This window comes from Pongo pygmaeus, chromosome 13 (assembly GCF_028885625.2).
Source record: "Pongo pygmaeus isolate AG05252 chromosome 13, NHGRI_mPonPyg2-v2.0_pri, whole genome shotgun sequence".
NCBI classification, from domain to species: domain Eukaryota; kingdom Metazoa; phylum Chordata; class Mammalia; order Primates; family Hominidae; genus Pongo; species Pongo pygmaeus.
In genome coordinates, this window is record NC_072386.2 from 124,530,742 (window position 1) to 124,552,161 (window position 21,420).

General features: G+C 56.7%; 1 protein-coding gene across 2 annotated transcripts in view; it reads right to left on the bottom strand.

Annotated features, from left to right (window-relative positions):
* The window catches only part of VAV2 (vav guanine nucleotide exchange factor 2), a 230,501-nt gene that overhangs the window by 38,314 nt on the left and 170,767 nt on the right, over nucleotides 1-21,420 (bottom strand). For both annotated transcript variants that reach the window (XM_054500142.2, XM_054500139.2), the window contains exons 5-8: nucleotides 11,600-11,702; nucleotides 8,500-8,598; nucleotides 6,726-6,794; nucleotides 5,592-5,692 (exon numbers count right to left, since the gene is read on the bottom strand). In XM_054500142.2, the coding sequence (XP_054356117.1) occupies nucleotides 5,592-5,692; nucleotides 6,726-6,794; nucleotides 8,500-8,598; nucleotides 11,600-11,702 (372 nt within the window). The remainder of the gene's footprint in view (nucleotides 1-5,591; nucleotides 5,693-6,725; nucleotides 6,795-8,499; nucleotides 8,599-11,599; nucleotides 11,703-21,420) is intronic.

The following is a 21,420-nucleotide window of genomic DNA, read 5'->3' on the forward strand; positions in this document are numbered from 1 at the left end:
TTCAGGTGAGCTGGGCCCAGTGACGGCCCCAGTCCCTCCCCGTCGAGGGAAGTCTTCATGTAGGTAGAAAAAGCACCCAACTGAAGCCCAGCAGATAACATGCCTGGTGCCAGCAGCTCTAGTGTGGCCAAACCAACTTTGTGAGCTCCGCCTTTCAATTTCACACCAGGTCACCTAGACCCAAGGTTTAGGCAGACGAGGGGCTGGGGTGCAGATCCCAGCCTCACTCTCCTCACACCATGCCCTACCGGGAACACCCACATCAGCCACAGCACAGCTGAGCTGGCAGCCTTCTCCACCTGGCAAACTTCTACTCATCCGTCCAAACTCTTCCCTATCATTGCCCCTTCTGTGCCACCTTCTTCACCTCAACCCCTGCCCCAGCAGGGCCTGAGGGAAAAGCAAGGAGATAGGTCAAAGGGCAGCAGGTAGAGGCCTGTCCAAAGTCAGTGGGAGCCCAAAGAGGAGACTGCCCCGGGTGACCCCCGCCCACCAGCTCTGAGCTCCTGCAATGGGTCTCACTCCTCCCCATATCCCAGCATCCAGCCTGAAGCCTGCGTGCACCAGGCACTCACACACGGCTGCGAGTGGCCACAGCCACAAGCCTGGACACAGGTCCTTCTATCCATTTGATAAAAGGATGCAGGGGGTTGGGGGTTGGGGGTGGGGGGAATGGCAGACACTTGAAGCAAACAGGAGAACTACTTCTAGGGAAAGAGAGAGACAGACCTCCATGAAGAACCTGAAAGGGCCCTGGCCGTGGGATGTGCTTCACACCTGGGCTCCCTGCATTCTCACAGAAACACCACTTTCACGACAGGGGCCCTGAGGCTCAGAGAGGTGACGTGACTTCTGAGGCCGCCGAGCAAGGGGGAACAGGGCCAGATTCCAAAGTAAATGCACGTAGCTCCCAACCCTGGCCCTCAGGGCCCCAGGGTGAGGCCTCTGCAGAGGGACACTCTCTCTCCATTGAGTCCAGAAGGACACTCGAGGGGCCCGCGCCCTCTCTCGCCTGACCCAGGTGCAGAGCAGATACCAGCACCTGCACACCCCCAGCCCCACTGACCACGGGCAGCTGGCGATGGAGAGGGCCTCGGACCAGAACTCGGCTGCAGTGGGTCCACCAGAGCCTCACACTGTGACCTTATTTGGTCATGATGCAGATGCAATCAAGGTAAGGACCGAGATGAGGCCATGCCAAAGGAAGGTGACCCTAACTCCAATGAGAGTGGCCTCAGAAAAGGACACAGAGACGCAGGGAGGCCATGCGGAGACGGGGACAGAGAATGAAGCAGCCCCAGCCAGGAACGCCCGGGGCCCCCAGCAGCTGCAGGACGTAGGAAGGATCCCCCTGAAGCCTCTGCAGGAAGCATGACCCGGGCACACCTGGACTTTGGCTCAGTGAGACTAGGAGTCTGGCCTCCAGAACGGAGACATCTCTGTTGTTTCAAGCCACCATGTTTGCGGTCATTGTTACAGCCAAGCCAGGTCACTCCCACAGACGCCTTCACCCTCCGTCCACACCACAGGACTCTGAGCACCTGCCGCATGCCAGGCAGCGTGGGCCACAGAGTCCCCAGGGGGCACAGTTTGACTTTTCCCCAAAAAATGGAGAGAAAATGACAGTGACTCCAAGCCTATTGGAGGAAGTCAGTTAAGGAGGCAAAAGTTTACAGGCCTTAACTCTAACCACATTTACTACCGTTAAGAAAAAGGAGCCAAAACTTGGAAATAAGACAACACACACGGGCACACATGCACGCGCACACACGCATGTGCACACAAACACACAAGCGCACACACACAAGCACACACACAAATACACAAGCACACACGCACACATACACAAGCACACACACACACAAGCACACACACACACACACGACTTCATGCATTCCTGGTCTGGTTGGAGCACCTTCCAGGGGCAGCCTCCCCCTCCCCGCCCCACTCCGGCTGACTCCTCCCCTGGAGAAAGTTGTTCAGGCGCAGATGATTTCTGTCCTGATAGAGGACACAGCCCCAAAGGTCTCAGTGTGGTCACCTTGCGAGGCACGGCCCGCCATGTCCAGCATCCTGCTCGACCTCCCCTCTCTGCTGATAAGGTATGTGGTTCCCTTGTTTGTGAGTTGACAGACCCATGGCCCGAGCTCCGTGGGTATTTGTGTGAGGGTTATGTTTTTTAACTTTCTGAGTACGTCAAATTCCGACCCCACCACACGGCGCACAAATGCCTCCTCCAGAGATGCCTCTCCTCTGCCCATTTTCCTCACGGTGTCACCTCTGCCTCCAGTCCAAACAGCCCCAACCTCTCAAGATGCCCAGGGACAGGCCAGCGCGGATTGAGGACCACAGGCCGTGGGCTCAGGTATGGACCAAGGATAGAGGAACAAGCGGATGCACGGCTGAGCTGCCAGCTCTGGCCTCCGTTTCCCCATCTGGGAAGTGGGGGTTAGACAGAGCGGGAGCTGAGGCTTCTTGACTTCAGAGGTTCCCAAAGGCAGCCCTGCCAGAGCAGGTGGCCAAGCCAACACCTACTGGGGTTTTTGGGGTGGACCACAGCCGGGGATTCTCCCTGCAGGCCATACCCCTGAACCACCCAGCCTTGGGCTTCGGGTAGGAACCATCCACAGGGCAGCCTCACTCGTTCCAGGATTCCGAGTGGAAGTCTCGGTGCACCAAAGCGCTCACCTGTCTCGGATCCTTCATCTCCAAACGCGCAGGGAAATCCCACCCAGCCCCGGGGGAGGAGGGTGTGGCCTTCGTCTCGTTCTGTTCTGCATTCCTCCCAAAAGCGCTTGTGCAAAGCTCCACAGAGAGCTCCTCTTGAATGCCTGTCCGTGGCCTTCCTGCGGGGCTGCCAGCTCCCCGAGGCCGTTCCCTTTGTAGCTCTCCACCCCCACGTCCCCGTATGCCCCCACTCCCCGCAGCATGACTCACTGCCCCACTCGAGGAAGCCACCAGGAGCTGGACTCCAGGCCCAGCCTGGCCAGCCCCAGCCACAGAGAAAAACCACACGGCTTTGTCTTATGTCCACAGCTGCAGAATGCAAGCTCCTTCCCAAGGCCCAGTGTCCCTCTGGGTGGGAGATGCCCCCTTTTAGGCCCACAGGGCAAGGCTAAGAGGAGCTCCTGCCTTGTCTGAGGACCAAGCCTGCATTCATGAAAGTATAACCTCAAAAAGAGGGAGGTGACTGTCCCCTGCCACTCAGTGCTGGTCATGCCACACTGGGATGCTACTCCACCCTTCACCCCCAACGAGCTGCCAGGACCCTGTCACAAAGCCCTTCAGCAGCTTCCTCGTGCCCTCCCTTAATAAAAGAAAAATTCTAAATCCTTCCCTTAGCCTGGAAGCCCCTGCAGGACCCTCCAGCCCTTCCCTGAAGAGCCGCCCCTTTCCTACTGGGCTCGTGCCTCTCACCTTCCCCCCAGCTTCTGCTCCCCCACCCGCCTCGCCCTACCCCTGCAGGACTGTGCTCAGGCAGACACGTCCTCAGCTGTGCAGCCCTCACGGGTCTCCTGGGCTCTCCAGCAACACCACAGCCCACCCGGAGCTCCTCTGTCTTGTCTTGGTTCTCATCCCTCCCACCCAGCGAGAGGCCAGTAGCTCTGTTCACTGCGTGTCCTCGGTCCAGAGCTCAGGAGCCGTACACAGCGGGTACCCTATAAAAGCTTCAGGACTCAGCCAGCAAGCGAGAACCAGGGGCCGACTCCAAAATGAGAGGAAAGGGGCAGAAAAGCTGGATGCTGGGACGGAACCACGATGATTTGGTGATGAGCTCTGATGAAACGCTGACAGCCCCTTCCACAAACAGACCCCCGACTGATGGGTCTCGCCACGCGCCTCGCTGCCAGGGACAGAGCCGCCCGTCCACAGAGCTCTTGGGCCGGGCCTGTGACTGGACACGCTGCCCGCACTGCAGTGGTGCTCCAAGGCAGAGAGGCCCGCTGTTCCTCAGGGGGAGCCACCCATGCAAGGTCCTGCTGGTAGGACAGGGCCAGGGGTGTCGCCAGGCAGCCTGACTGTAGAGGGAGGCTCCTGGGAGAGGGCAGGTGATCCACCCTGTCACTCTACCACACAGCCAGCCATTCCTGCTCCAGGGCTTCAGCCTTTGATGGGCCTCGAAGCAAACCATGCCTCATCCGTGACTCCCTCCCTTCCTGGCCGAGGGACAGCATGAACAAGGCGCTGAGAAGGTCCGCTGTACCACACACCTGCCGAAGACTGGGCCGACAGCCAGTGCGACCTGCCAGCCGGGCACTATCGGCTCACTCACAGATGAAGGGAACACCTTGCTGGGGGCAGGTTAGGGAGCTGTCCTCCCCCGACCCCTGCCCACTCTTACCCCTCCAGGGCTGGCCAGTGTGCTCACACCTGCTGGGCCTCGTCAGCTCTCCTGGTCCCCTCTGCCACCTGACCACAAGCACTGCCTGCTCCCTCACGTCTCCGGGAACCCTCCAAGCCATGGCCCCTGGAGAGCAGGCTCTGGGACCCTCCTCACAGGGAAGGGGGTAGCGCCTTTCCTGGAGCTACAGAGCACACGGGGAAGCACCTGCAGGGTTTCCCAGGCAACGTGCCTGAGAATCCAGCCCTGGGCCTGTCCCCGGCTGCCTGGACAGGAGGGGTGTGAGCTGTGCTGACGGCCACCTGGCAGATGACGCAGGGGACCCTCCTAGAGATGAGGGAGAGATGGACCTGGGCGCCCAATGCCTAGGCCCAGGGCCGCGTGGTAAGATGCACTTGTGGGGTCTTCTACAAGTCCCCAGGCCCCACAGCAGACACTTCCAAGAGTCGACCCCAGACATGGTATTTGTAACAAGCTCCCCAGTGGCTCTAGTGCGCAGCCAAGTTCAGGAAGCATTAGCATAGACCCCTTCAGGCTCCTCCAAAGGATCCCCGAGGGACAAAGAGCTTGGCACCGTCCCCTGATGGGGCTCTCTCGAGACTTCCGTAGCTGGAAACGCCATCTCCCCGGCCTCCGACAGCCTGGGCATCGTCTAACCCCCAGAAACGCCACCTCCCCGGCCTCCAACAGCCTGGGCATCGTCTAAGCTCCAGAAATGCCATCTCTCCTGCCTCCAGCAGCCTGGGCATCATCTAAGCCCCAGAAACGCCACCTCCCCAGCCTCCGGCAGCCTGGGCATCGTCTAAGCCCCAGAAACGTCACCTCCCTGGCCTCCGACAGCCTCGGCATCATTTAAGCTCTACGTGCCACCTCCTTTCATCCTTGTCCACATCCTAACTTTAAAGAACTGGCCACAAGGGCGCAGAAGGGAGAAGTTGGGGCCCGAGATCTCCGCTGGGACAGCCGAGCCACTTGGATGGCCACACCCCTCACAGCCAGTTAGAAACATCCAGAACCCCAATCCTGCCCCTGCCGAGCTCCCACAGAACAGGAGGCTCCGCACCCTCCCCATCAACCAGGCTGCGGCTCGGGGTGGGCGGCATCCTCAACAAGGGAGGACGGGGTCCAGAAGGGGCGGCCCCTGCCTCAGGACACCCCAAGAGTCCCACTTACACAAGAGCCCCACTTGTGTAAACTCTCCCGCAGACAGGGAGGGGCCGAGGAGCCCCAGGGGCCGGCAGCCACTCACCTTTCCTTGAAGTCGAGGAAGACCTTGGCCAGCGTGCTGCCCCCCACCATCACGGACACGTCAATGGCCCTCAGGAAGCTGTGATGCACCTTGATCAGGTCCTGGGTTGAAAACCAGCCGTGAGTGCCTGGCCAGGCCCACCCAAGGCTAGACGGGAGTGCCGCCCTTAACGCGCCCTTGTGGTTCTGTGGTTCCTGTCAAAGGGGTGAGGGGCCCGGGTGCTGGGCCTGCACCCCACATCTCTGTGCATGCCAGGGTGTGATTCAGGTAGAAGATTCCATGGCGATGGTACACAGAAGAGCTAGTATGTGTGGGAGGAAAGCCGCCCACAGCCCGCAACAGCCCATCCGACACGCAGTGGCCGACTCGGGGCGGGCTCTGCAGACAGAGTGGGGCGGCACAGTGCAGTACTCCTGTGCTCAGGCCGCACCTGGGGACCCCCATCCCCGCCCCAGGCCTCTTTCTGTCTGTGGTCCTCCATCCTGGCCACAGCTCAAGGACAGATGAACTCTAGGTCAGAGACACAGACTATAGGAAGCTCTGGGGTCCAAGCCAGCCTCATCCAGGGCAGCGTGACCAGAGCCCACCCTTGCAGCTAATGAGGCGCCCAGGGAGGCAAGACACAGCCACCGCATGGGCTGCTGGCACCTGTGGCCACCAGGCCAGGAGGAAGGGCCAGGAGCAGCATATCCCCAAAGGAAGCCCACCCATGCACAGCCGCCAGAGCCTGGTGCCAGCGCCCTGCTCTGCTAACCATGTCAAGGTGACTCTTTGAATGGGGCACTGCCTTTCTATGACTACGTTGGGGGTCTGCTCAAAGGGGTGGAGGGACACGTTTCTCTGTGGCCGTCGACAAAAACTTCATTTACATTCTCAGCGTCATCCGTGCCTCCAGCCACGCACGTCTGTGCCGCCCTCACCCGCAGACAAGCGGAGCCCAGAAACCTGCTACCCTAGCTCCTAAATCCAAAGACCCTGGAGAGAGCCGGGGGGCTCCTCCTTCCGGCCAGCACGAACCACCACGGAGCCGCAGGGGTGCAGCTCTCCAAGGCCCTGGGGACAGCAGGACATGTGTGGCCAGTGCCGAGTTAGGGCCCAGAGCGTGGCATGAGCGAGGGGGGCTGGAACCCTTACCTCCAGGTTAATGAAGACAGCCGCCATGTCCGCCGGGCTCAGCACCAGCCGCAGGGGGCTCATGTAGTTCTGGAAGACAGAAGTCCACCACTGCCACCCTGCTGCTGTCGCCCGCCCTCTCAAGGTCACAGCTGCCAGGAGAGGGTCCTGAGGGCAGCTCCGAGGCAGGCACTGGGGTGCGCCTGTGTTCTGGCCACATCGGGCTCCATTCCTTGGGGGTGAGTGCAGGGCGGGGGAGGTGCGGGGGGAAAGATTCTAACGCTCCCATCGTGACGGGGGCAGAGTCCTGTGGTGGCCACTCACACACAGGGTGGACTTGGGTGCTATGGCTGCCCTGAGGTGGGCATTAGGGTTGTGGCTTGCGGTGAGGGGCTGAGACCCAGGAGGCAGGGCCATCACCCACAGGGACTCTGGATGGACAGGGCCATGGTCCCCACCCAGCACTCAAACACTGAACTTGTGCTCCTGAGCATGACCCCAAAACTGTCATCAAAAGAGACGCTCTCCACCCTGAGGAGTGCCAGTGGTGGGGCAGGCTGTGGACGACAGTCCTCCAGCTCCAGCCTCAGGTGGGATGTGAAGTGCAAACGAGGACGTGTGAGGCTGCCGACCCTGCTCTGGAGACCCGGGGAGGCCCTGCCACCCTCTCCTCTCCTGCTCCCCGAGTGGCTCCAGGTCAGGGCAGCCAGCAGCTCTGCAGGCATCCTCTGGGCCCAGCTGCTGCACCGCTCCTTGGCCACCCCGTGGCACAGAGAGCATTGTCCAAGCAAACACACCCGGTGGCAGCCCCAGGCCAGGTGGAGACAGACCCCAGGAGCCCTCCTGCTTTCTGCAGCAGCACTCAGCTGTGGAGGGATGCAGAGGCCGGCAGGACCCCGGCAGAGGCCGACCTCAGAGCCAGGATTCTCAGAAGCCAGCGCATGGGCGGGGCTTCGAGGGAGCTGGAAGGACCTGGGCCAGGGTGTACAGATGTGCGTGCAGAAAGGCCGCTAGCTAAGGACCGGGGGGGGCAGCAGGAGGGGGCCCGGCCGGAGCAAGGCCAGCCTGGGCCCAAGGGGGCAGCCCAGGTCTCTCGGCTGGAGGCACCACGGCCACCCTGGTTGGTTTTTTTCCCCAGTAAACAGTGGCAGTTGGCAATGAAGACTCAGAAATGCTGGGAAACGTCCCACGGCCAGGCTGACCAGGTGCCTACAGGAGGCCCAGGTGGGGTAGGAGAGGTGAAGGCCAATTCTCAGCCCTCTAGGAGCTCAGCAGGCCAGCGGGAGAGAGGACTCAGATGTACAAGAGTGGAACAGCTGGGGCAAGGAGCTTGGAGTCTGCAGCTCTGATCACTAGGCCTGACCATGCCTCGTGCAGGACACTCCCAGACCCCCATGGGAGCTTTGTTCCATTTTACAGAGGCGGAGGCTGAGTGTGGAGAGGCTGGGGAGCAGCTCTAGGTGGGGTGGGGGGGAATATGCAAGGAGCTAGCTCAGCGCCTGCCTTAGAGCAATGTTCAGGAGCTGAAGCCGTAATCCCACCCCGATTAGGCTCAGAGGAGGAGCAGGAACAGGCGCAGGCTGGGACTTCAGGGGCTGCAGAGGAAAGGAGAGGGCACCCTCCTTTTGGGTAGGGCGTACCTGGAGGCAGAGCTGGGAGGGCCACCAGGTCTCCTTCGCCTGTCCTCAGAGAGGCCCTATGGCCCTGCCTCCGGAATGCACTCCCAGGGGACGGGTGGCCCTGCAGTGACCACAGTGACCGCTGCCATTTTCCGGCGGCCGCCGCCTGCCCTCACCTTCTCGATGTCCTCCAGGGTGCGGTAGTACTTGGCCTCGGTCTCCTGGATCTCCAGCAGGCAGCAGTTCCTCTTGTCATCCTCAGTCATGCCCATTTTCTAGAGGAGGGAAGGGGGCGTCAGCAGGACCCCACGGGCCCGGCCACCTGCCACCTGCACATCTGCACCGTGACACCCAGACACCTCCACAAAAGAGGACTCTTCCTTGGGTTTGGCCACGAGGTCACTGAGTGTGCAGTGCTGCAGCCAGATTGGGTGATAGAGAGGCCCAACCCCTTCCCATCCATTTTGCAGATGAAGAAACTGAGGCACGGGGAGGGGATGTGACGTGGGGACAGTGCCAAGGAAGGCTTGGAGGCAGAGGCTTCTAGAATCCCAGGCTCCTACTCCTCTGATTCTGAATCTCAATTCTTCACCAGATGGGGGCGAGGGCCTCAGAAGCTATCCCCTCCAGCACAGGAGCAGGAGTGACTTGCTAAAGCACCTACTGCATGCATAAGTCCTCTCTATATGGCAGACTGTGTGCTTGGCTCCATGCAGACCACATCCACCATTGCACGTCTCAGTACAGCCACCTGCAGGCTGGACTCTTCCCCTGAGTGTCCACTGGTTTCTAGCCAGGGGGCCTGAGGGTCCCTGGGACCTCCTCCAGAGCAGGGCCTGCCCCCACCTCTGGTGGAATGTGGCCGGGACAGGACTATTCAGAGATTGCCTGGCCAGTGGTCCAGGGTGAGGTGACAGTTGGGGTCACTGTGGGGCAGTGGTGGATTTTCCTGACGCTATCTTTAAGGTTCTGTTAGTCTGAGTGAACCCCACCTGTCAGAAGGCTCTGGAGAAATGGCGCTGTGACCCCCAGTGCTCGTGTCGGGCCTAAGACCATCATCATCCTCCAAGAAATCCCCAAGGGTCCCCTTGGGTCTGCCGGGCTGCAGATCTCTAAGGCAATGTGCATGATAGGGCTGCGGGTACAGGACCACGGGGGTGCCGAGGGTCTGTGACGCCCGAAGTCATGTGTGCCTGACCATGTCTCCCTGGGGGCAGGGTCCTGAGTTTTCTCAGAGAGGTCTGAGACCTCCCTGAAAGGTCAAGAAGACGGCGCAGGCAGGACGTCCCCAACCTCCCCTTCCGGGCCACTCACCTGCATGTATCTAATCTGCAAGCATGGAGAAAGAACCAGAAACAGCGCCAGTTAGCAGGGCCCACACTGTCCTGGCAAGCTGGGCCTGGGACATCAGGAACATCACCCCACAACCAGCCAACAGACCCAAAGCCACATCATGGCCCCTCGTGCTGCCCAGCTGGGCAGGGCGATGGCTCATGGGCCAGAGCTTCCATAGCAGTCCCCTACCCAGGCTCTGGAAATGGCACCTGCCACCCTCTGGCTTCTTCTTCCTTTGGGGAAGTCACCATCTCTATTACCTTCTACTGGGGTTGTTCAGAGAGCTCCAGACATGACAGGGAAGGACATGGAAGCAGCTGTTTTATCTCAGAGGACCCTGGCAGGAAGGAGGAACTGCCCCTTGTCCCCAGTCCCTGCCTGGATGGACTGGACAGCTCGAGACCAGCTGGACCAGCGCTGGGCATGAGGACACTGTGCAGAGCGGGACACAGGCAGTGCTGTTCCCCAGCCTGGCAGGTTCTGTGGACACTCCATGTCCTTTCACATGCGTTTTCTCAAAGAGGTCTGAGACCTCTTCAGAACCAGGGACAGCAGTGGGCTCCAGGGAGCACCCACTCTCACCAGGCACGGATGGGGGTCTCCAGAGAAAGGGCCTGCATGATCCAGGGTCAGGATCCCCCATACAACCTCACAGGCAATGCACCCACCTGCTGAAGTTTACCCGCAGGACGCCCAGCTTTCAAACAACTTGGGGAATGAACTGGCCTTGACCAGTCAGAGCTCATTCCCAAGTCCAGACAGCTCACCGGCCACCTCGGGACCTCTCGGGCCAGCTCTGGGGAGGCGAAGGGAGCCCCCAGCAGCAGGGCCATGGCTCACCCTTCCAGCCCTAACAGCTACCCAGCCAGGCTCCCCGGGAAGGCAAACTGGAGGCCCTGCTGCCTCCACAAAGGACCACCATCCCTGAGGGGAGACCTCCCAGTAACGGCGGGGAACAAAACTCAGCTCGAGACCCTTCAAGGACAAGCAGAGAAACCTGCTCTTAAGAGTCAGTTTGGGGGCTGTGAGACCCCCAGCCCTGCACCTGCCTGTCTCTCCCAGCAGGATGCCAGCAGAGCGGGCAAGGCCTCTTTAGGGATTTGTTTCCCCAGCTTTCTGCCTCTCCACCACCAGCTGGTTACTCCCACACTAAAGGAAAACACTGAAATCAGCTTTTTGAGAAATCTCCAATTTCTTCGGGGGAAACCAATGGCATCAAAAGCCTCCACGGTTGGCAAGTGGCATCTCGCCTACTCTCAGGAGCCTGGGGGTCCGAGGGCCTGTGACCTGCCCCACCAGGTCCCTGTCTCCCCATTCCAGCTCCGCCAGATCCCCACCTTCCACACAGCAGCTGCTGGCAATAAACCCACGCGGAGCAAACTGGCATCCGAGAGATTATTCGCCAGTGCCTGCTTGGAAATAAACATCCTCCAAACATAAAAGACGCACAGCTGGCTAATTGGGCCAATATTGGTCTCATCATTCTCCACACAAAGGGGGAAAATGACGCGTGCTGTTAGACCATGCGCCAAGTTACTATCTTAAGGCTCCCTGGGCAGGAAGGACTGAGGGTCCTGCAAACCCTTGGAAGGAGAATCCCATGGCAACACAGGCGGGGGTCATGACAGGGGTGGTGTCACCTCTGGGGCACCTGAGGACATCTCCATAGAGAGGAAGGGTACAGAGTGGACCAGGAGTCAGTGAGGGTTTCCAAGGATGCTCCTCAGAGGAGCCCCGTGGGGACTGGGAAGGACCAAGGGGTGCACCCTCTGGACGTCCCCCTGCATCCAGAGCAGCTCCCCCTTGGTGGCTCAGACATGGGGACGGCTCGGTATTGTGTTAAGCAAGGGCCAGGCTGCTCTGCGAGGGAAGGGAGGGGAGGGGAGGGAAGAGCGGGGCAGGGGCGGGGCAGGGGCGGGGCAGGAGCGGGGCAGGGCTCACCATGGGCTGCTGCACCTCCACCTTGATGATGTCCTCATAGATGTCGTCCCCTCCATCCTCACACGGGACGCAGTCGTAGATGTCCTCCCCCAGATCATGCTCGCTGCACAGGAGGAGGCAGGTTAGAGGGGAGGGGAGGCTCCCGCCACCCTGACCGGGGAGCCGCAGAGCACGAGGGTCTATGAGAGATGCAGGCGGCTGGGGCCACAGTGAGGTCACCTGCCCGGGCCTCAGTCTACAAAATGGGGTGGGCCCCGCCTGCAGGGCATCTGTGGGTGCGAACTGGGCAGCGTAGGGAGCATCCTCCAGTAGTCTGCCTGCTGCCTCCACTAGGTGCATTTCAGAGGGATCTGCCAGGACAAAGCCCCCACTTCTCCAGCCCTTTGGTAAATGCTGGGGACGTAGGCCAGAGGTCCAGGGGCGGGACCCCTGCCTTCACCAGAATCTTCCCACCCCTACCTGACGGGAGCACCCAGCTCCTGCCTCCAGACCAGAAGCCTCTCTCCTCCCGCCCACAGCTGTGACCTGGAGACCTGAGTACTTCCGGCTCAGCCCTGGCTCTTCCAGTCCTTGGAGCCAAGGTGCAAAGGTTCCGGGTACATGGAGGGTGACCCGGAGTTTGTCATTTGCCTTCTGAAACCAGAGCCAAAGAAATTCCCACCCAAATCTAATACAATAAAGCTCTGTTTTAGCTCACGGTCCTACTCCAACAAGCCACCCCTCTGCCTGCAGGACTCAGTTCACGGGCCACCTCCTCCAAGACATCCACCAGGATCCCCACTTGGTCTGTGATCTGGACTCTTGCAGGCGCTCGTGTACTCGATGCAGCTCCTTGGCTACATTTCCAGTGACTCTGTGAGTGGCAGCGGATGAGCCTGGCCCCTCCCCACACTGGGCTTCCTCAGCCCTCCTGACGCTCCACACCTGACCTGCTGGGGCTCAGCAAGTCTTTCACTGAATCAGCAACTGAGCCAATCCAACCACTCCCTGTTCCCACAGGCCCCGCTGGGGGCTCACTGCACCTGGGGGTGGAGGGGCAGGAGCTACCCCAGGCCCAGACCGGTTGTGTATTCAGCCCTGCAAGCCCTCACCCCTGCACAAGGACGCATCTCACATCCCGGGCTCCAAGTGGGTGGCAAAGTTCACTGCGAGAAGGACGGAAATAAATGCAGAGCACCCCCCTTCCACTGCCACCACGGCCAGCACGCAGGGAGGCGAGGCAGGGACGGAAGCCAGGGCAGGAACAATCCCTGCGGCACTCAGGAACGGGCTCCCCAGCCACGCTGTATGCCACGGCCTCATCCCAAACCTCGCCTTTGAATATCAGCTGTCGCCTTTTAAGGCTTGGGTTGGGGAGGACCATTCAAGGTCTACTTGAGAGAGGGAGGGCCCGTGTGCATTCGAGGAAGGCCCTCAGCACCTTCCCTGGAGGACACGCTGCAATGCACAAGCCACACGGCGTCCGTCTGTGGGCGAAGCATCTGTGCCTCTCTAGAGGGGAAGCCGGGGGCGAGCCCAGCTCCTGCCTTGTGGAGCCTCCCGCAGGCAGGCGGGCAAAGGAGGCAGAGGAAGCTGTCGCTCCGGGTACTTCATTTTCTGCACCGCTACAGTTGTGAGTGAGGAGGATGAAAGCCAGCCAGAGGAGCAAAGCTGGCAGAGGGCAGATGGCCCTGGACAGACCGGGCTGATCGAACCCTCCAACCAGCATTCAAAGAGCCACCCACCCATGGGCAAGCCCCTCTGTGTGCCAGCGCCTGTAGAAAAACAGTTATTCTCTTGGGCCTCACAGACTCCTTGGCGGTAACAGCACTGTGGCCATTGTGCAGATTAAAACAAACACACTGAGGTTAAACGGCCAGCAAGGGGCAGGGCTGCGGCCCTCGCTCACTGTCCTCTCCTCTCTCCCCACCCGCCCTCCACCGTGAGAGGTCCATCTGGGTGTCACTCAGCATACAGGAGGGCTGAAGTCAGGGTAAAGGCAGCCGTCAGACGGGCTGGGCCCACATTCTGGTGACAGAGGCTCCCCCTGGAACAGGCATGAACGCAGGAAGGGTGTTTGTGAGCTCACAGGTTTTCTTACTAACCCATCTCAAAGGTCTGTCCCCAGCCAGGTTCGGCGACTGCCTTAGAAACTGTCACCAGCGATGACACAAATCACCTCCCCTGCCTCTCCAGATGCTGTCCCCAAGGACACAGCCCCCACCTCTCTGCCCACCAGGCTACCAGGGACGCAGGCAAGTGACTGCAGGGATTGTTCTCAGCGGCTGCCAGCCACCCCGTTTCCGTCACGCGGCAGAGCGAGGCTGGCGGCAAAGCCTCTGTTGAAAACTCTTGACAGTTGGAGGCGAGGCGAGACAGGGAAGCTTCCAGGCTGCTGAATGAGACAACTCAAGGGCAAATGAGGCCACTCAGACTGTCTAGAGACAGACGTCAGCTTTTCTCCAACAGGCCAGGTGGAAGGGGGGTTGGCTGTTAAATGCTGCAAGAGCTGATGACATGGATCAAAAACGGCTGCAAGCCAGACCTGGACAGGGGCCTGGAGGTCATCCCGTGCAGGGATGGCAAACGGCCACACTGTGGGGCGTCCCAACAGAGCCCAGGGCTCTCCCCCACCACTCAGGAGCCTGTTCATAAAGGCCCCCGTGCTACCCCCATCACGGGTCGACCAGAATCAGCTGCTGACGACATGCAACGTTTTTCCTCTCCCCCAGGATTCCCAGGCTTGTCATGGTGCAGATGGGAAAGCCCAGCCCGGGCTGCTGCAGCTCTCTCAGATGCCATGGACACACATCCTTCACCCATGCCTCCCACAGCAGTGGCCTTGCACTGCCATTTACTGCGTACTCTACGACGTGCCCAGCTCTGACAAGGCCTGAGCGTATTCCGGGAAATACAGGATACGATCCACTGATCCCGGGATGGAAGAGGCACGAGCTCCATCCCGAGCCCAAACATATTAAGGAGGGAGAGGCTAGGGAAGGCTGGGATGGTCAGAATCTTCCTGAACAGATGAGACTCGAAAGATGCTTTGAAGCCTGGGTGGACCTAGAAAAGGGGTGTGGAAGGCAGAGTCCCCCCCCGCCTCCCTCTTCCCTGGCCCCATCTTGAAGTCAGAACTGTCACGCCCGGATCTAGGTACAAGTCCACGTCTATGTAGCACCCGCTGCTTCTGAAGCTTGGTGAGAAATGCCAAGCACAAGGTTCTCACAATATTTTTGCTAAGCTTTTTAGGGATCAAAATACACCCTTAGTGGTACCTTTCTGACAAGTGGATACACCTGTGTCACTCATGCCCTCCCACATCACAAAGCATTTTCATCTCACCGGAGCTCCTGCCCTTCCCCATCAGTCTCCTTCCCGCCCCCAGCAACCACCGTTCTGACTGTTCTTCACCACAGACGAGCCTTGTCTGTAGAATGTCAACGGTGTCGTGCGTTTAGACAAGCCTTGTCTGTAGTAATGTCAATGGTGTTGTGCGTTAGATTTGTTTTTGTGCCTGGCTTCTTCCCCTCAACATCGGATCTTTGAGTTTGAGACACATCCCTTCTGACTTGCCCACATCTGTATAGCTCATTCCTGTTTACTGCTGAGTACTAATCCACGGCATGAATAACAACGTGTTACCCATTCTCTTTCTTGATAGGCATTTGGGTTGCCTCCAGGTTTTTGGTTATTGTGAATAAACGCTGCTATATGAGCATTCAAGTTGTGTGTGTGTGTGTGTGTATGTGTGTGTGTGTGTGTATGCACACGCGCACGCATGTGTGGTGGGTGGGGGGTTACACAGGCTTTCTTTTCCTTTGGAAACAAAATTCCACTAGGAGTGGAACTGCTGGTCAAAGGGGAGGTCTAGACTCAACCGCATAAGCAGCTGACAAATGCTTTTCTAAAGTGGGTGCATTCCACACCCCCAGCCAGCAGCGCTCACCAGCCCCAGCTGCTGCTCCACATCCTCGTCAGCTTCTGCTGTGGCCGGTCTTTTTCCATTCAGCCCCCAGAGTGCGTGTGGAGTGAAACAGAACTGTGGTTCTATCTGGCACTTGCCTGATGGCTAACACTGCTGAGGGGTCTTCTGTGTCCTTACTGTATACCTTCCTTTGTGAAGAGTCTGTTCAAGACTTTTGTCCATTTCTAAAAATTGGTTGTCTGTCTTCTTACTGAATTCGGTGAGTTCTTCACATATTCTGGATAAAAGTCAGATATGTTTTGTGATTCCTCCCCCAGTCTCTAGCTTGGCTATTCATTTTCTTAATGATATTCAAGCATTCACCTTTAATTTAATAAAGCCTAATTTATCACATCTTTCCTTAGTCGCATCCTGGCTCTGTCCTGTGTCCTAAGAAATCCTTGTGTCTTGTCTAAGAAATCTTTGCTGTCTTTCAATCACAATATATTTTCTTATAGGAACTTCATAGTTTTAGCCATTATGTTTAGGTCTCTGATTTCATCTCAACTTAATTTATGTGCATGGTATGAAGTAGTAGGGTTCACTTTTTTTCCCATAGGAATATCCACATGTTCCAGAACAATTTCTCAAAACTCCTCTTTTTCGAGCAGGGCATGGTGGCTCATGCCTGTCGTCCCAGCTACTAAGGAGGCTGAGGAAGGAGGATTGCTGGAGTCCAGGAGTTTGAGGCTGCAATAAGTTATGATCGTGCCACTGCACTCCATCCTGGGTGACAGAGTGAGACCCTGACTCTTAGAAAACAAACAAACAAAAACCTTACCATTGGATTGCTTGGATCTCTGTCAGAAACCAATTGACCAAATAAGGGTGAGTCTATTTTGGAATAACTACTCTATTCCATCCATCTATTTGTCTATCTTTATGCTAACACTTCTGTGTCTTGATAAATTTCATAGAAACTCTTGAAATCAGGTAATGTAAATCTAGCTTTGTTCTTCTACAAGACTGATTAGGCTATTCCAAGGTCCTCTGCATCTCCACGTAAACTTTACAACCGTCTTGTCAATTTTTAAAAAATGTCTGCTGGGATCATGGTAGACACTGTATTGAGTCTACAGTTTAATTTGGGGAGAACTGCCATCTTAACGATAACATCTTCCAATCCATAAACATAGTATATACTTTATTTAAGTCTTCCTTAATTTCTCTCAGAAACATTTTGTAGTATTACGACAGAGGCTTTGGAATTTAGGAAGAATTGGGCCTTTTCTTTTTCAACGTTTATTCTGCTTCCTTCATTCTTCCTCTTCTGAGACTGCAATAACACCCATGTTAGACGTCCTGACGTCATCCCACATGTCTCAGGCTCTGTCCCTTCTCTCCAGGCTTCTTTCCTCCCTGTTATTTAAAGTGTGTAACGTCCAGCCTGGCACGGTGGCGCACGCCTGTAATCCCAGCACTTTGGGAGGCCGAGGCGGGTGGATCACCTGAGGTCAGGAGTTCGAGGCCAGCCTGGCCAATATGGTGAAACCCCATCTCTACTAAAAATACTCAGGAGACTGAGACAGGAGAATTGTTTGAGCCTGGGAGGTGCAGTTTGCAGTGAGCCAAGATTGCACCATTGCATTCCAGCCTGGGAGACAAGAGTGAAACTCTGTCTCAAAAAAATAAAAAATAAAATACTAAAGTACATAACTTCCACTGAACTACTTGGAAGTTCAACGACTTTTCCCTCTGCCGCGCGCAACTTTTTAATCAAGCTGATCCAGCGATTGTTCATTTCAGATATCGTGCTTTTCAGTTTTAGGATTTCCATTTGCCAGTTTTCAGTAGTTTCTATTTCCCTGCTGAGGTTCCTCATCTGTTCATTCATTCTTCGCACATTTTCCTCTAAGTCCTTGACCGTATATATAATAGCTGCTGTGACGGCTGATTTTGTATGTGAATTTGACTGGGCTAAGGACTACCCAGAGAGCTGGTGAAGCGTTATTTCTAGGTGTGTCTGTCAGGGGGTTTCCGGAAGAGACTGACATTTGAATCAGAAGACCAAGTAAAGATTTACCCTCACCAGTGCGGACAGGTGTCATCCAATCCATTGAGGGCCCAAGTAGAACAAAAAAGGCAGAGGGCGGCCGGGCGAGGTGGCTCACGCCTGTAATCTCAGCACTTTGGGGGGCCGAGGTGGCCGGATCATGAGGTCAGGAGATCGAGACCATCCTGGCTAACATGGTGAAACCCCATCTCTACTAAAAAAAGACACAAAAAATCAGCCAGGCATGGTGGCGGGCGCCTAAAGTCCCAGCTACTCGAGAGGCTGAAGCAGGAGAATGGCGTGAACCTGGGAGGCAGAGCTTGCAGTGAGGTGAGATCGCGCCACTGCACTCCAGCCTGAGTGACAAAGCAAGACTCCATCTCAAAAAAAAAAAAAAAAAAAAAAAAAAAAAAAAAATGGCGGAGGGCGACGAACTTGCTCTCTTCTGAAGTTGAGACATCCACCGTCTCCTGCCCTCAGACATCAGAACTCCTGGGTGTCAGATCTTCAGACTCCAGAACACACACCAGCGCCTGCCCAACCCGCACCAGGACTCAGGCCTTCGGCCTTGGGCTGACACATCACTGGCTCCCTGGTTCTCTGACCTTTGGACTCAGACTTAAGTTAAATCACTGGCTTTCCTGGGTCTCCAGCTTGCAGGCAGCATATGGTAGGACTTTCTGGCCTCCATAATTGCATAAGCCAATTCCCATAATAAATCCCCTCAGCCCATCTACGGAGATCCCACTGGTTATGCTTCTTGGAAGCCGCTAATTGCAACATCTGGGTCATCTGAGGGCTGGCTTCTATTGACTCTTCTTTTCTGAGCATGACTCACTTTCTCCTGTTTCTTGTGTTTGGTGATTTCCTTCTTGGACCCGAGATGCTATGAACGATACTCAGCCTCCCGAGTAGCTGGGATTACAGGCACTCACCATGATGCCCAGCTAATTGTTTTATTTTTCCTAGAGACGGGGTTTCACCATGTTGGCCAGGGTGGTCTCGAACTCCTGGCCTCAAGCAATGCACCTGCCTCGGCCTCCCAAAATGCTGGGATTACAGGCGTGAGCCACCGCGCCCGGCCACACCTGTGTTGTTTTCTTTAATCCACGACTACGAGGAACATTCCTTCACACAGGCTCATTCTTCACGCACCACTTCCCATTAACCTCTTGTCATTTGCCCAGGGCACCGAGGTTAAAAGTAAGCAACCTCACAGCTGTAATCCCAGCACTTTGGGAGGCCGAGGCAGGCGGATCGCGAGGTCAGGAGATCGAGACCATCCTGGCTAACACGGTGAAACCCTGTCTCTACTAAAAAATACCAAAAACTTAGCTGGGCATGGTGGCAGGCGCCTGCAGTCCCAGCTACTTGGGAGGCTGAGGCAGGAGAATGGCATGAACCCGGGAGGCGGAGCTTGAAGTAAGCCGAGATTGCACCACTGCACTACAGCCTGGGAGACAGAGTGAGAGACTCTGTCTCAAAAAAAAAAAAGACTGAGCAACCAAAAACACTGAAGGAGAAGCTGTGTTTGGGAATCTATCTCTGGGATAGAATCATCTTAAACATGCAGACAACATCCCTTCTCTCCCTTCCGTCCAATGTCAGTTATCCGAAGCCTGTTGATACTGGGGGGGACGGAACCTGGGGTCACCTAGTTCTGCCTGTCACACCCTTAGGCTCCCTTCCTACCGGGCCCTCCTTGTGGAGCCCAGAGCACTGGTCATCAGCCTGGCCACACAGATGGCACTTTTCATTCGTCCAAAGTGCTCTCCCAACCATCTGTATTCTGGTCAATGAACACTGGGAGAGACAGGTTCCTGTGTGCCATTTGAAATTCTAAAACAGTGGAACTGAAATTTCATGACACACATATTCTAAATTATGAGAGAGGGAGAAATAAAGGGAACAGTAAAGAAGTGGTTTTTTAAAAAATTAAATTAAATTAGGAAAATAAAATCAAACGTATTTGATAAAACAATGTTAATAATATAAACTTAGTAATTAAGATAAAAACCTACCAGATGTAATGGGTGTAACCAGTATTTCTCCTACGACCCATTCTGCATCAGAAATATGTTGGGTCCTCGGGACAGAGGGGACAATGGCCATCTGTCCCAGTGACCTCACAGTCCAAGTGGGGAGACTGACTGGGCAGCAGCTGCATCTGAATCCTGGCACCAGGAAATCTCCCAGGTACGGAACAGAGCCTAGAGGCAGGCGCCACTGTGGTGTCACTTGGGTAACAAGCTCTGCTCCCTAATAGCTCCTTTCCTTTGGCCATCACCGACGTGGAAATGCCACTGCTACCTGGCTTCTTGGCAAAGGTGCCATCTTCTCCATAAACAAGTTTCTTTTTTTTTTGAGACGGAGTCTCGATGTCGCCCAGGCTGGAGTGCAGTGGCGCAATCTCGGCTCACTGCAGGCTCCGCCCCCGGGGTTCACGCCATTCTCCTGCCTCAGCCTCTCGAGTAGCTGGGACTACAGGCACCCGCCACCATGCCCGGCTAATTTTTTTTTTGTATTTTTAGTAGAAACAGAGTTTCACTGTGTTAGCCAGGATGGTCTCGATCTCCTGACCTCGTGATCCGCCCGCCTCGGCCTCCCAAACTGCTGGGATTACAGGCGTGAGCCACCGCGCCCGGCCTCCATAAATAAGTTTCTTGCACAAGGAGGTGACACATGGCCAGTCTTAGTCACCTGGAAGGCAGGTTCACTTGCGTCATGACCAGCAGGCCCAGTGTACCTGAGGGCCACAGCTGTCCACTGGGAGGAAGAGGGAACCCTCAGGGGCTGGGCTGGGAGAGGGGTATACCATGAGACCCACTGAGGGGTCTGAAGTCTCCTGGGAGTGCAGGGCAGTGACAGGGGAGGAGGGTCCCATTGTGTAAGGACCCTCACCTCAGCGTTCTCACTAGACATGAGCTTGAGGAGAACTCAGCTAAGACTTGGCACACGTGGAACCAGAGCCAGCCCCACGTGGCCCTCCACGCAATCCCACAGGGGAGGGGCCGGGCTGTCGTGCCTTCCCTCTGGACCCATCCCACACTCCCACACTCCTTGAAAAGCACCCCAAGGCCCTGCCACGTCTGCAGGTGGCTCCGGAATCTCCGTGGCACAATTACATCACTCTCCCGTGGCTTTGTGGCAGGTTGCTGTGTCACACACTGATCCTTTTCACATCAGTGTCTTGGCTAGAAAGAAGTGTGTGGAGGCTCCATGTCATCAGAGGCTACACTTCATGGAAAAACTCCACACCCATGCCACACTAGTGTCTGGTCCACAGAGCTGGCCAGTCCTCATCACTTCGGAACAGGCGGGCAGCAGTGGGTCTCTTGTTGGCAGGAACTTGACTGTCACTCCTGAGCCCCTGGAGGGGAGGCAGCGAGGCAAACTAGGGTTGTCTTTGTAGCCCTTCCTGTTTCTAGCTCTGTAACTGTGTCCAGGATAACCTAAGCTTCAGTTTCCCATCTGCAACGGGAGGGTGACAGTTGCAAGGATCAGCCATCATGTACAAGACCAGTAGAGGCTGAGCATACAGTAGGTGCTCAATAAGTGGGAGCATGGCCCATCACCCCAGAGGGCGAGAGGAGGGGCTCATTCAATGAGACGGCATTTAGCACAGGGGCCGGTCTCAACACATAGTGTGGTCAGCATTAAAAATGACAGATTTTTTAAAACCTAGGAGACTAGAAAGTTGGATGGGGGGATTGGTGCTGCATTAGTTCCTGCTTAGCTGTGTTGCTTTTGTGGGTTTCAGGGATCATTCTTCTCTGTCCAGTGGCCCATGAGGAGGCCCGAGATGGCCAGGCAGGAATGTGGAAGCCCAGACGTGAATGGGCCTCCACGGCCAGACCTGGGCCCCAGCCCAGCTCCCTCCAC